A 15657-nucleotide genomic window follows, 5' to 3' on the forward strand; every position below is an offset into this window, starting at 1 on the left:
AAAATTCATACTCAGTTTGCCGGCAATGGGCAGGTAAGTAGTTGATAAATTTATAATTTACATTATATATATTATGACTACTGATACATTCATTGATTTAGCCAAGTGCTCATGTATACTAGCACCATCTGGCAGTACAGCAGCACAGTTGTATTAGTATTGGTGCCTCTGAATGTTAAAACCAGTAGGCTAACATTATATTAGTGGCTCATCTGGTATATTAAAAACGTAGTGTATAGGCTATCCAACGTTTTTTACTAATATAATATTGATACAATGCCTGGTAGCAGAAGTAACAGAACATTAGGCTAACTCATCTAATATAAAAGTTACAGTTTAAAAATATAACTCTACGAATTAGTTTAAAATCTTGCTCAAAATGCAAAAATGTTGCTTTGTTACACTGTTCCATGTCATTAGGCTTGACCAGTAACCAACCTAAAAGAAATGTTTCCCAGTCTAAAAATTTAATCCTACCTATTAGTTTAAAGTAGGGGTGAGCATGCCGCATAACAACAATTATGCGGGCCGGAAGGCCGCTGCATATCTTTTACTGAATTTATTTGACAATGAATTTATATATATAAATATATATCAATTTTCTTTAAAAATTTATGCGTCCTATCTTTATATTTCTGCAAAGAAATGATTCCCTTTTTAATATCACAAGATCAAAAATAAAAAGAAATTATCATTAGTCCATGTAAGCCTATGTTAAATAAACATACGCCCGTAGTTTTACCCCGTAATTTATACCTGGTCCTTCTTTAATAAAAGTTGCACACCACTGGTTTAAAAGCTTGCTCAAAAAGCAGTAATAAACCACAGTATCCAAATTACTGGTTTATTCATTGACCTATTAACGTAAGTCACAGGCTGTCTGAATTATTCATTCTTGTCCTATAATCCTTAAGTAGATAAGCTAATTTACATGTACGTGGTCATGCAGCATGACGGGCAGGAACTTCTTGCTTTATTTTTGGAGTCTTTACATCAAGAAATAAAAGGAAGTACTCCCATTGCTCCAACATTATCTGTGGTTTCAGATGAAACGTGAGTATTTAGTTTTGTTGATTTTATTCTATGTGGGTTAGGTCTCGCGGCGTGCCCCGTCATGGGTCCTAGGATTAACAGCTCATTGCTATCCAATAACTTTAAATTAATTCAAAATTATTTTCGCTGAAATCAATTTGTGTAACAGTATGAATACTTTTGCATTTTCGTAATTTTCACCTTTGCAAATTGATTGTTTTTGTATAAAGAAATTTTGTTTGAGCAGTTGCCCCTTTCTTGCTGTCAGTGCTTGCTAAAGCATTTTGCCTCAAGGCATTTGTAACACTGCGTTAAAAGCTGGCTTAATTTAGAGCTTGTATATTTTGATTGCATTACGATTAAGAGTGACTTTTGAGTGATGTTGCAGCTTAGCTAGCATATTACACAACAAATATTTTGCATACAAATATCCTAATCTGGTATGATGCCATTCACCAAAAAAAATTTCAATATTTTTATTGCTTTAAATTTAGTTAAACTCGTTTTATTTGGTTGGGTGGATCAATTTAAATTAAATTTTCATATAATTGCTTGCGTGTGGTTTGATTTATTTGCGGATATTCCCATACAAAACATAGCTCTGAAAAATTAAATTACATTTTCCGCATTTTTTTTGTTAAAAAAATCAGTTGGCTTAAATTGGTTAATTTTTTTCTATTACCAAAGTTATAGTTTGTTGTTTATGCTTTTCAGCCAGCAATTTTTACCTTTTAAGTGCGTGGTTTTAAAGACTGTATTTTTTCGCCAATTCTTTCTCTTCCTTGCATTATTCAATGGGATCTTATTCTTTCAAAATTCTCTGTTTACTACCAATTGGGTCGAGAAAATAGAATGAAAGGGTGTCCTATCTTTCCCCACCCTACTATATATAAGTATATACATATATATGTTTTTAACAAAGAAAATTATTTATATAAATGTACATCATATTGATATTTTTAGTGTGAAACGAAAACGAACTAAAAGCACCGAAAGTCTTGATGATGGGCGACCAAATAATAAACGAATGGATATCGTTGCCACCAACGGCCACCATACCAACCTATTAACCATCAATTCTTTCTTTGGTAACAGCACTAACAATTATTTCGAGTTATATCAAATAATTTAATATAAATTTTTAGTAACAACTAACTATTCAGAGTTATATCAAATAGAATGTGCGTAAAAACACAACAGAAATTGCTCCAATCCAGTGGACACTAATGGGTTGTCAAAATTATTAGAATTTTAACTTCTCCCCCAAAAAATTAGAAAAAAAATTAACTTCTCCCCCAAAAAATAACTATCCTCAAAGCAGCATACATGGTAACTCAAAAGCCGGGCACGAGGTGTATGAAACAGAACACCCGTGTTATAACGACTGTCGCTTTCCGGCCACGCGGGGATAAAGTAAGTTACACTCATTCATATATTTCTTAATAGGTAAAGAGAAGAAGACGGCAAATGTGAATGTTCTAAGCAGTGAAGTAGAATGTGATGAAGAAGCCACCACGGATCATAGCAACAAGTTTCCACAAACTGTATGCTCCAGACTTAACAATGGTCAACTTATGGGAGATACTGAAATCACAAGCCCAGTCCCTCAGCAGAAGAAACCAATGGACCAGTAAGCATGTGTTGGTTTATTATTAGAGATTTTTTGATTTTTTTTGTCGCAGTTTCGCTCATAAATAAGCCAAAACCCATTTATTTTAAAGTATTAAAGGATCCTGTAACTTTGTAAGGTTGTAAATATAGTTGTAATGTTTCTCCTAAACAGCAAGTAGCAATAAAACTGTGCAAAAGAGAAAAATATCACAGTTATTGTGTAACTTGTGAAAAACATAGATTTTGTATGAAATATATTTAGATTTTGTATGACAAAAACTCAAGTCCGCGAGTGCTTTCCTCCATGTGTTATTAAACTATGTTTACTTGCTCTCAAATGTACATACTTTACATTTACACAACAGTTTGCCAATTTGCCACAGAAAAGTAAACTGCTTTACCACAAACTACAAACAGCCATTTGAGCTGTGAAGGACCTTTAGATCATAGATATTGCAAAAAAATTAGATTAATGTGGCATTACCATACGATACCACAAGATTTTCTTTTTCATTTTTTCCCCAAATGTTTACAATTTTTTATTTTTTTGAAATTTTTTTACAATTTTTCATTTCTAAATGTTTACAATTTTTTATTATTTTTTTGAATTTTTTTTACAATTTTCTTTTTCTAAATGTTTACAATTTTTCTATTTTTTTTTTAAATTTTTTACAATTTTTCTGTTACTAAATGTTTACAATTTTTTCACCAGAACCAACTCCCAAGACATCACTACTGGCGTTGAATTAAAGAAGCTGCAACTCACTAAGTACAAGCAAACAAACTTGTTAGCGGAACTCAAGCGAATAGGTATTGTGTTATAGTTGTTATGGTTTCGGTTTCATGCCTTTTGCATATAACACAATTTTTCTTTTATGTTATGGCTCCCATTACAGGTTTAAATTACAGTGTGGGTAGAATCTAAATATGTTATTACAAACAGTAGGGAGGGGGAAGACGGGACACATTTAGCACAAATGGGACGAGGAATGAAATAAAAAGGTTTTCCATATTCCCCCACCCTATCATATTTGTTTATTTTTTATTATATAACAGTATTTCCCAAATTTTTTTAATCCGCAAGTCAATTGAAATTGTCATTTTTTAAATTTACTGTAAAAAGAGTAACGTAACATAAAAGGTTTATTATTAACTTATATTTTAAGTAAATTTTTATATTTAATGAACAAAACAGAAGTTTGTGTAAAACTCTTTACAAACACTATAAGAATTCTGCATTTTCTGTAGCCCATTCCTGGTCCATAGCCCACCATTTAGAAATGGATGTCCTTTAAAAATTCCATAATTTTCCCCAGATAGTGAAACTACTTCCACTCCCAACTTTGACAAGATTTTCAATGATCCAGTCACGCAGTTCAAGCAGAACTGCACAAACTCTCTTCTCCCATCTTCTACATTTCAATTCAATTCAAACACACCGTACTCTGCACTGGAAACCCCTATTTTCTACTCTGAAATTGCTTCACCAGTATTTACAAGCCATTTTATACCTCATGAAAATATTCTAAACAAAAAACGGAAAAATCAAATTCACATACCATCACTACAGTCATTTGACCAAGACACATTAGCAGTAACAGCCTTATCACCCCCACTGGATTTAGCAGGGCAGCCCTTTGCACCACAAAAGCTATACTCTCTAAGGCGTTCTAACAGCATACCAAATTTGTGCCAAAATTTTCGAAAATCGAAAAATGTTGATTTTTATGAGCCTAGCTTCTGTGTTAACGGTGAGGGTGTAGAAAATGGATTTTCGAATAACGAACGCAATTTTGTTTGTGAAACTGACACCAGTTGTGGGCTACAGTCAATATCTGGAGACAGAGGTAAGCTGCCTATAAAAAAGTATGTCATTTCAATTTACACTGTAGCCAGAAAAGAAAAACTACAAGCAAAAAGATATTTTTAATATAAAAAAAATTATGCAAAAAAATAATGGGAAAGTTAACAGTTTACCTGCACAAATATTTTTGTGTGATAAAAAGGTACTTGTTTAAACATCATTGTTGCTGCCATAGTTTAGTGAGTGTTATTAGAAAACTACATGTAGCAGCAAATCAGCAATTGCTCCAACCCAGTGGTAATAGATTGGCAGTGATGTAGAAAATAACAAATGAATTACCTTCAAATTTTATACTTAAAACTAGCCAGCATTAACTATGTGTATGCAACTACTTAATAGTACCATATATATATGACGTACCTCTTAATGCCCTTTGCTCTAATAACTTACTGAATTGTTCATTTGCCATAGTGGGACTATGTACTTATTTATCATCTATTTAAAACTATATATGATAAATTTTTCGGATAGCCAGTATTACTTTTATCACATACACCCCACTATAGGTTTACTGCTCACAAAGTTTACCAATATACTTGTGGATGAGAGTGCAGAGCCTGCAACTGGTAGTTCAACTATCGGGGGCAACTGTTCTGATACAATGTCTAATTTAAGGTAATTTAAATACAACTGAGTATATCTATATAGGTTACAATCTAACACAGTACATAGTGTAGTCATAATGCTACAAAAATCACTGTATTTCTTTACACAGGAATTGTTTAACTCTATGAACACCAGATCAGGGTCAGATTCGCTGATTTTATTATAGTGCATTGGTTAGGCTTGTACATTTTTTGTAAGCATTAAATAATAGTGATGGTTAACTATTCTAGCTTAAGGGTGTCCGATGTCAAATGTAAAGGCATGACCTTAACTATACTTGACTATTATTCATTAAATGAATAATTCGTGTTAGTGAGATTTTATGAATCATTCGTATCTAACATTCAAAAACTGGACCTTGCCACTTACTTGATTTAATCGTATACTTATGTGTGGGAGAATGATGCAAAGTTTCCTATGTGTTATACAAAGGGTTAAATTATCTAAATTTCATATCATTAGTCACTACAACCCTTTTCTTTGTTATATATGTTTTTGTTGTGGGTTGAAACTAGAATATTAATCCAATTTTCCAATCCAGCGGCCAACAATTAATTCATCATTGTTTTTTGGTGGAGCAATACTAATTTATAGCACTACTTCAGTGTTTTATTAATTTTTTTGGCAAATTGGAAAATTTGTAAAGTTGTTATTTGTAGCTTGTTCATAGCCATCGGCTACTCTTAAAATAAAAATGACAGTTTTTAGGACTCACTTGATGAAGTATGGCCAGTTTTGCTTCACTTAATGAAGTATGGCCATGCTTTTTCATTGACTTCTGTCAGTTTTCTGAACATAAAAACACTAACTTTGAATTTTTTCTATATAAAGTGGAAAGGGTATAAGCTAATACTATTGTTAATTATTTTAACAGAGATGATATATCAAGTACAAGTCCCAGCGGCGATCATAATTCAAACGCTATTGCTGATAAAATATGGAACAGTTATATACAAGCTAACCAATCTGTAAGTGCTAAGTTTATTTTATAAGAAATGTCTACAATTAAAACATTTCCATTTTATTTAAACCAGGAAAAAAAACTTATTGATACACACCCTTTTAACTTTACCTTAAAACCTTTTTGGATCAAACTTTTTGCTAAGGAAAGCATTCAATGGCGCCTTTGGTTGGTGCTCCTGCTTCTAACCTAGAGGTAATGGCACTAATGGGTTCAAGGCTCTTCTCTGGTACCATTGTGAGCCTATGTGTCCTTGAGCAAGACGCTTAACAACAGTTGCTCCAACCCGATGGTCACTAATGGGTTGTCCAAATTATCAGCCACACATAAAAAAATGAAAAAAAAACCACCAAAAAATTGTCACCCACAAAAAGTAACATACTTGGTAACTGTACTACACCTTACATGCCCCTAGTTTTCACAAGTTTATGTGGTTTAAAAAGCAACACAATATAGTTAGTTAAAACGACAAATATATAAAACAGTTAAAATGACCAAGAATTTTTCTTAGGTGGTAGTAGATACTTTCCAAGGCCAACTAGAAAGCACAGTTGTCTGTTCGAAATGTGGATTCAAGTCTGTAACGCACGAACCATTCATGTATTTGTCGTTACCAATACCTCATGCTCTCAACCGGTGTATCAGTAAGTGTTTTTTTGGATATTACACTATGTTATACTAAAATGCCAGATCATTGTATATTCTGTGCCATATAATATATATGTATAAAAATAGAACCACAAAGTTACATATGTGGTAACTCGTAATCTGGCATGAGGTTTATGAAACAGAACACTCGTGTGTTATAGCGACTGTTATTTACCGTCTATGCGGTGATAAAGCAAGTAACAATTATTCATTAATGTTGCAATAAATTAAGAACACTTTTAACACATAATATCTAAATATCCTGATCGTGTTTTAAACAATTAACAACCGCCTATTGTAGTCGTGAGGATACGGTTTTATAATTCTTTGAATGTTTCTTGTTTTCTACCAAATGGGGCGAGAGAATACAACGAAAACCGTCCCATCTTCCCCCACCCTACTATATACCAGTTCTAGAAAAAATAACCCATTTACATTGTAGACGTGCATGTCTCCCCACTTGACCACACCTCACAGCACTTCTCAGTGTACGCACCACGCCATGGGAAAATATCTGACTTACAGGAACAACTGATTAAATCAAATAAACCTGAACTGCATACAACGGACTTAACCAACTTTTTATTCTGTGAAGTGAAGGGTTATAACATTATGGAAATACTAGTAAGTTTTTTTTCTTACCTACTGTGTTTAATGTACTATTTATTTAGGAAATGTTTTTTCTATTTGCTTTAAAAACTGTAAATGGTTCCTATCTATTAAATGTAACTTGCTTTATTGTCGTGTGGCCGGAAAATAACAGTCGTTAAACATGGGTGTTTTGTTTCATACACCTTGTGCCAGCTTATGAGTTACCAAGTATGTTACTTTGTGGGTGATTAAATCGTTCTGTGTTGTAGCACAGTTGGTTAGCTCGCCTGCTTATAACCCATAAGTTCAAGGCTTGTCGCTGCTACCATGGCGGGTGTATGTGTTCTTGGGCAAGACACTTAACGGCAATTGCTCTAACCCAGTGGTCATTAATTGGTTGTCTAAATTGTCAGCCATATATAAAAACATAGCCACAAAGTAACATACTTGGTAACTCGTGAGCTGGCACGAGGTGTATGAATCAGAACACCTGTGTTATATCAACTGTCGTTTTCAGCCAGGCAAGTATAAAGCAAGTAACTTTCGCTTAAGTTTTTTGTCCGCTACGTTTTAATAGCCCCGTGTTCTTACTAATTCTGGTAACAATATTCATTGTATCTAACATGTTCTGTTTAAAATAGGAGGGAAACATGCCGCTCAAAAATTTGAACGACAAAACCAGAAAATTGGAGCTAATGGAGTTTCTTAAATTAAAATCAGAAAATGATGAAAAAGGTATTTTCTTTTTTTAAGTTTTTTTTTCTTTAAAACGATAGCGGAGATCATGTTATTTAAAAAAATATATGATTAGCAAAACAACAGTTTTTAAAACTGGCTTTGGATAAAAAGTTTGGAAAAGGTGTCGGTTAAAAAGCGTGGCTGGTACTCTAAGTTTTAATATGTTGTCTACACCAGTATTTTCCCTATGACAATACTTATATGTTTAATTGTGAATTATTAATTGTTTATATAGGATGAGTAAAATATATATGCTAACCTTTATAACTGTGGTTAGGAATTTTACCTTTTACCATAATTTGCTAGGATATTGGACACAGTTTTACTGTTCAATTGAATTAATTTAGTTTAAATACAAGTTTAGCGAGGAGAATAAAAATGTTTTAGAGGTTTTTAAATAAATGTAATTTTTAGCCAAAAATGAAAGGCCTGCAGACTGCACAATGCAGTGTCTTTTGTATCAGCTGTTCCCTTTATTTATTTTAGTTAAACGTCTCAATCAATCTCCATAAAATCGCTTGAATCAACAAAACTCTTAAACATTAACTAAATGCTTCTCTTTATTCATTAATAATTTACCGGTAATAACAGGTAATGTTTATTGAAATAAATCTCACAAACAAACACATTACATCAGTCATAAGCAAAGAAAAACATGAGCGTAGTTTTGTGTAAAATTGAGTTAGTTTCTATTGTGTTCTATATGGGTGAGGTTCTACAATGACACACTTTGATACATAGGATTTACACCAGAGTTGGCCCGTTAGTTTAATGTCATTTTATTTTGCGTGACAAATTGTAACCGTTTTTGCAAGTTAAACAGAATTCAACATTTTTTAAAATTAGAAAAAAATTCCCAGAAAAAAAGAGATATATTTATTTATTAATTTATATATTTTAAATCAATATATATATATTTTTTTCCTAGGAATTTTTTTCTAATTTTAAAAAATGAAATGGTTATATATAAAAAAATGAAACGGTTATATATAAAAAAAACGGTTATATATATACATATATATGAAATAACATGATGGAAAAAACAAAAATGTGGGCATATGTAAAAATGAAAAATAGAAATTATATACCATTTTTTTATAACATGTAAAATAATTTTTGCAGCTGAATTATCACCCACAGCAGCAAACACTTCATGGAATTCTTGTTGTATTTGTTTGGACGAGTTTTCTGATTCAGAACTTCTTCAACACCAGCGTGAATCTTGTCCTATTCTTATTTGCCCCTCATGTTTGGAAGTAAGTACGATGGAACTTAATGTATCCTCGTGTGGCTGGAAAACGTCAGTCGTTATAACACAGTGTTTTGTTTTATACACTTATGCCAGCTTTTGAGTTACCACGTATGTAACTTTGTGGTGGATTATTTTTCTGATGCTGACAATTTAGACAACCCATTAGTGACCACTGGGTTAGAGCAATTGTCGTTAAGTGTCTTACCTAAGGACATATAGGCCCACAATGGTAGCATTGATGAGCCTCGAACCAATAACCTCTGGATTAGAGGCATGCATGCTAACCAACTGTGCCACGGCGCAGGTTGAAAAAGATATGCGTATGTCAGCATGTCCAACTGAAAAATAACAGTAAAAGTTTGTCGTTAAACACGAAAAACTTTTTTCAATTTGTAAATTATATAGTTTTTATTCTGTATTAACCGTAACTTATACGCCCAGAATTCAGTTGAACATTATGGAATAGAGAATTTTTCTTGCCCAGTTTGCCATACACATTGTTATCCAGTTACTGACTTTGTACCTCTGCCATCATGCAACCAGAACAGGTTAGAAATGTAAACTTTGAAACTTATTTCTTATTTTATGCATAAATTTAGCAATGCAAAAATACAAGTTTTTTTAATTATTTTTACTAGATAATATATAGCATATACAATACATAGCCTATATAGCTTAATTATAGACTTTTTATTTATTAGCCTTTGTTTATCTTTACAAATTAAGATGTATTACCAATACATTAAGGTTACATAATACCTCTAATCAATTCTGAGAACATGACCCTGATCTGGTGCTCATAGAGTTTAACGATTCTTGTGTAAAGAAATACAGTAAGGATCTGGTGCTACGAAATACATGAAAAAATCAAGTCCAGCGAGAATGTATATAAATATAAATATATATACATGTATATAATGTTTTTTCTTACAAAATCTTTCATTTTCTGCCATGCAAACAGACTTAGTCATAACATTTAACTCGACAAAGCATTAATTTTTTTTTTTTAACGAAAAAAACTTAGTTTTTTAACAAATTGTTTTATACTGTTTAGACACAGGATCAGTACAAAATATATAAAAATATTTCGTTTTGTTGTTACAACTAATGTATTATAACAACAGAGACGTACTGGTTACTATCAGCTTTACATTCCTTGATGAAGACAATGTTGTTCAAGTAATTAGTGAAGCCAAGCTACTGAACACTTCAACTACTGTGTCATGGGATGTATTATATGAAGCTATTACAAAGGTATTATGTTTTTTAAAACTTCTAAAGTTTTTAGCAAAGTTATTTTAAATACCATTGTTTGATGTGTTTTTTTAAATAGCCTTCGTTTTAAAGGAATTTTTATGAAACCTTTAAATTTGCAGTAATTATATATATATATATAAAAATATGCATTTTGTGTAACAAAATTATTTTTGTTTTTTTTACAAATGTGTAGGCCAATGTTATGTATCAGTTATATATATTTTATGTATATGTAATAATAATATAGGCATGTTTTATTGTATATAAAATTATACTGTACATGGGTACAAATTCATTTATTTTTAATGATGCCAAGTTCAAAATTGTTACAGAACATTGTACCATTACAACATAATTCAATATTTCTGTTAATACAGTTGTGTCTTATAGCCCAGGTTTGAATCTAATTGATGCAAATTATATTTAAGCTCCTTTTAGTGTCATTTTTTATTAAAAAAAGTTAAAAAACATACAAATTTTAAACATACAAAAAATTTATTTTTATTAAAAAAACATATAAAATACATTTTGCAGCTTTACATTTGTTTTGATACTTAGCTTACCCCACCACATCTGCATGAAGACTTTACGTTGGTGCTTTCCACACGAGATGGAACTTATTGCTCCAGATGTCAGTACCCCACCACTTGTAGGGGATGCCCCTTACCCCAGGGTGAAAAGGTCACTTTACAGCCGGGTGACAACATTTCTTGCAGGTAGGACGAAAAAAAAATTACGAAAAATTAAATGTTATTTTTTTATATGCTAGCTGTACTGGGACAACTCAATGTTAATTCCAGGTCCTTGGCGAAAGAGCACATCCATACGAAAAACAAAAGTAATAATTTTCTGGGGTGTTGCACTTGCTTGGATTTCTTTCCTTGCAACTAGAGGGTGCTAGGTTCAAAGCTTAATGCTGACACTCTTGAGGACATTTATTTTAGTGTATATATTATTTGTATTTGCTTGTATTGGATTATTAGAGCAACATTGGTCTAAATATCAAGTCCCATAGTGTGACTTGCCATAGAATATTACCTATAATAGAACAATGTATAGTACATTTGGGAAAGATGGGACACCTTTTCTTTCTATTTTCTTGTCCCATTTGGTGGTAAACAAAGAACATTAAAAGGATTATGAAACCATATCTTTACAACTCCCATAGACCGCTGTTAATTGTTGAAAACACGATCAGAATATTTGGATTTTATGTGCTAAAAGTGTCCCGTTTTCCCCTACCCCACTTTATCAAATACTTTTACACTCAAATACTTATAATGATCAGGTTTACTGGTTCACCAAATCATGTCAATAAAAAACAACCACCAGTTGCTAAAATCAATTCTACTGAAGATGTGCTTACACTTGAAAAGTGCCTGAGTGCGTTTACTAAGAATGAGGTATATTATTACTTCTATATAATTTTTACTTTATTTTAAGCATTTTTATTTATTTTTTTAAGTCGTTTGACTGGCGCTTTGCGTCTTTTTTTTCAATTAAATGTAGATATGTTTTTAACTGTAGATGTATTTTAACAACTGTTGTTTTGTCGCTATATCCTGTCTTTTCGTTTAAGATATTTCTTAATCTTCGATACCATAACTTAAGAGACAAATAAAGTTATTTTTATTATTGTTATGCAATACAATGCAATAATATTATCCAATACAAAAAAAATAGACCCCAAAATTTATTTTTCCTTTAATAAAAAATATCTGTTTCAGATATTAGAAAACTTAGTTATTATTATTATTATATAAATTATTATTATTATTATTATTATGCAATAAAAGCAAATTTAAGCAATAAAATTATCTAATACGAAAAAAGTTAGTCCCCAAAATTTATTTTTCCTTGCATAAAAAAATCTTTTCCAGATATTAGACGTCGACAATCCCTGGTATTGCCCTGCTTGCTGTGGACATCAAGTGGCCGAAAAACGACTTCGGATTTGTCGTTGGCCAGATACGCTTATAGTTTATATTAAACGATTTCTCTATCATAGTAAAAATGCTGTGAAAGTTGACGATGAGGTAATTTTGTGGATGTTTTATTTACTGTAAATAAATGTTTGGTTGTTTTATAAGCAATTTTTAAGTCAGTTTCAACTTTTTAGTAACTTAAAAATGATTTTTTTACTCATTTTTAGTTTTTACTTAAAAATGTAACAAAAATTTTACTTATTGTGCAACAAAATGTTTTTAAGACACTGTGTTTGCTCCTATCCAGTGGTTAATAATAGGTTGTCAAGATTGTTAGCTGTGTAAAAATGCTGTTTGAAACATAACACCCTAGTATAACAAGTGTCAGTCCCTCCATGTGAGGTTGAATAGTTTATATTTATTCGAATACTCTGGGCATATTGTATATTTATACACACCATGCCCACTGTTATATTTTTACGTTAGTATAATATTGAATATAGTAGGGTGGGGAAAACGGGACACCTTTAGCACATAATATCTAAATATCCTGATCGTGTTTTTTGAACAATTAAGAACAGTCTATGGGAGCCGTAAGGATATGATTTTTTTATTATTTACTACCGGATGGGATATAAAAATAGGATGAAACGATGACCCATTTTTCCCCACCCTACTATACATAAAATGTATGTACAGAAAACAAGGCAGAAAATTTACGATAGGCCATATACGCATAAGCACACAGACTACTGTAATCAAGTCTTTAAAAACATGGCAACAATTTCCTACAGGTTTTATTTCCAATGGAATCCTTCAGTCCTGGTCAACTGAGTGGAACTCACCCACATAACTTCAAATCATACGATCTTACAGCTTGTATGTCCCATTTTGGAGGTAATGTCATACACAGTACTGTATATGAATGAATGAATGTAACTTACTTTATCCTCGGTGGCCGGAAAACGACAGTCGTTATCACACGGGTTTAACACCTTGTGCCAACTAGTTACCATGTATGTTACTTTGTGGGTGATTTTGTGGCACCTTATGCTAGCCATTAAAGTGAAATTCCAAAAATACTGTAAATTTGAAAATTTATTCGATGCCTTGTCAGTTGTCACAATGGCTGTAGTAAAACAGAACACCCTTGCTATAATTAATGGCATTGCTGTGCAAACAAATTATAAATATTTTTTCTAAGTTTAAGATTAACTTCAAATTTTCATCATTTTTACCTTTTGACTAAACTTGCCTCTAATTGTTCGTTTCTTTCCCATTTTAGTTTTTTAAAACATATCATTTATTTGAAATTTATGAAAAATATTTTTAATGCTAGACCCCCCCCCTAAAAATATTTAAATTGCTATCCGTATTTTGTAGGTTGCAAAAATGCAAATAGTTTCCAACATTTTGTATTTTCATTTTCAATCTCCAGGTGTATACTCTGGTCACTATGTGGCCCACTGCAAACACCCAGTGACTGGGAAATGGCATTTATTTAACGATGAAAATATATCAGAGCAAACCCTGTCTTCCAAAGATAGCGCTGGTGCCTATGTTCTGTTCTACCAACATAAGCCATCACATAACACTGAGCTAGTATGATATTTTCCTTGTGCCAATAAAACTTTTTTTTCTGGCTTGGTGATGTCCATTTCTTTACTGTAATTTATATAAGCACATAAATTGTACTGTAGCCTTTGCATATAATGTGATCTTTTAGAAGATTGTATTTGCATCTACTGTGTAGGAACTTCTGTGATATTGTGTTGTGAAGACTTTTTGCAAATTAACCTCGACCTCTTGCTTTTTTTCTCCAATCTCTGATCATCTGGTTACAGTATTAAACTTTATTCAAATTATCAAGTGTTTTGTAAAAGTTGTGTGGAATAGTATGTTGTAGGAAGAGGTAAATGAATGAATGAATGTAACTTTATCCTCGCGTGGCCGGAAAACGACAGTCGTCATAACATGGGTTTAACACCTCGTGCCAGCTTACGAGTTACCATGTATGTTACTTTGTGGGTGATTATTTTTTGGGCGTATTTTTTGGCAGTTGTTTGAGGTATGTAAAATGGACGAAAACCGTGCGACAATCAAAAATATTTGTATGTTCGTGAATGCCAAAACACATTTCTAGCAAGAATATAAAGTTCGGTACTATTGTTTTTATTTATTCTTAGTGGGTTTTTATTTATTCTTGTGGGTGAGGTCCTTGTCAAGGACTTGGGATTTACGCCAGATTTTGCTCAATACCCGGAAAGCCGATTCAAGTCTTTCATGCGAGCGGTGCCGCGACATTCCTTCTATTTACCGTTGTTAGTTGTTTAATAAACCACGATCAAGGTATTTGGATATTATGTGCTGAAGGTATCCCATCTTTTCCCACCTTACTATATTATTAACATTTATACTGAAAAGCATTTTAAATATTACAATTTGGAAATTTCAGTATGAAAAGCATGACAATTTTAATTTCAGCACAAGCGCTTTATGATTCGTTGTAATTATTATTTCAGTATCCCCGCCTTTTCGTGCCGCTGGTCTCGTTTTAGAGGCAGCGCTTTTTTCTTGCGCAACGAAACTGTTTGACAGCCTGTTGGAGCCTAGTTAGTTTTCGCCGTGTGTCTAGTCACCACAGTGCTGTTTAGTTCAAGTAAGTTTAAGTAAGCAGTTGACGTTTAAGTAAGCAGTTGACGAGCTAATATAGAGTACTGTGGGGGAAGATGGGACACCTTTAGCACTTAATATCCAAATATCCTGATCGTGTTTTAAACAATTAACGACAGTCTATGAAAGTCGTAGGGATACGGTTTAATAAATCCTTGAATGTTCTTTGTTTATTACCAAATGGGACGAAAAGGTGTCCCATCTTCCCCCACCCTACTATACCTAGAAAATGCTGGTTTTTGCGAACCGTTAAAACAGATGCAAACTGGCCTTGATTGGTTTTCCTATAACCAGCGTGATATATCTTCCACATTAACTGGATCAATGAAACAAGTTAATTAATCTTCAAGTTCCTTAGCAAACAAGCTTACCAGTAACGGTGTTTGGTTTGTCGCGGCTCTTGTTTAATATCGCATAAATGTTCCAGGAATTGTTACTAACCGTACAGTCTCGATATCAGTGCAAATTGTCACGCGAATATTTTCACGTTAACCCAGTT

At 32.4% G+C, this 15657-nt stretch overlaps 1 protein-coding gene across 1 annotated transcript in view; it reads left to right on the forward strand.

Annotated features, from left to right (window-relative positions):
- LOC100177462 overlaps positions 1-14351 on the forward strand; it is a gene marked incomplete in the record, with an annotated part of 17292 nt that extends 2941 nt beyond the window's left edge. The window contains 19 exon segments of the mRNA XM_002122798.5: positions 1-33; positions 950-1053; positions 1996-2120; positions 2479-2662; positions 3356-3453; positions 3960-4490; positions 5014-5122; positions 5988-6081; positions 6586-6718; positions 7165-7346; positions 7955-8048; positions 9174-9307; positions 9745-9851; positions 10428-10557; positions 11119-11276; positions 11849-11963; positions 12441-12596; positions 13280-13382; positions 13924-14351. Coding sequence (XP_002122834.3) covers positions 1-33; positions 950-1053; positions 1996-2120; positions 2479-2662; positions 3356-3453; positions 3960-4490; positions 5014-5122; positions 5988-6081; positions 6586-6718; positions 7165-7346; positions 7955-8048; positions 9174-9307; positions 9745-9851; positions 10428-10557; positions 11119-11276; positions 11849-11963; positions 12441-12596; positions 13280-13382; positions 13924-14093 — 2760 coding nt within the window.
- Positions 14352-15657: the final 1306 nt, after the last annotated feature.

This window comes from Ciona intestinalis, chromosome 10 (assembly GCF_000224145.3).
Source record: "Ciona intestinalis chromosome 10, KH, whole genome shotgun sequence".
Classification (NCBI taxonomy): Eukaryota; Metazoa; Chordata; class Ascidiacea; order Phlebobranchia; family Cionidae; genus Ciona; species Ciona intestinalis.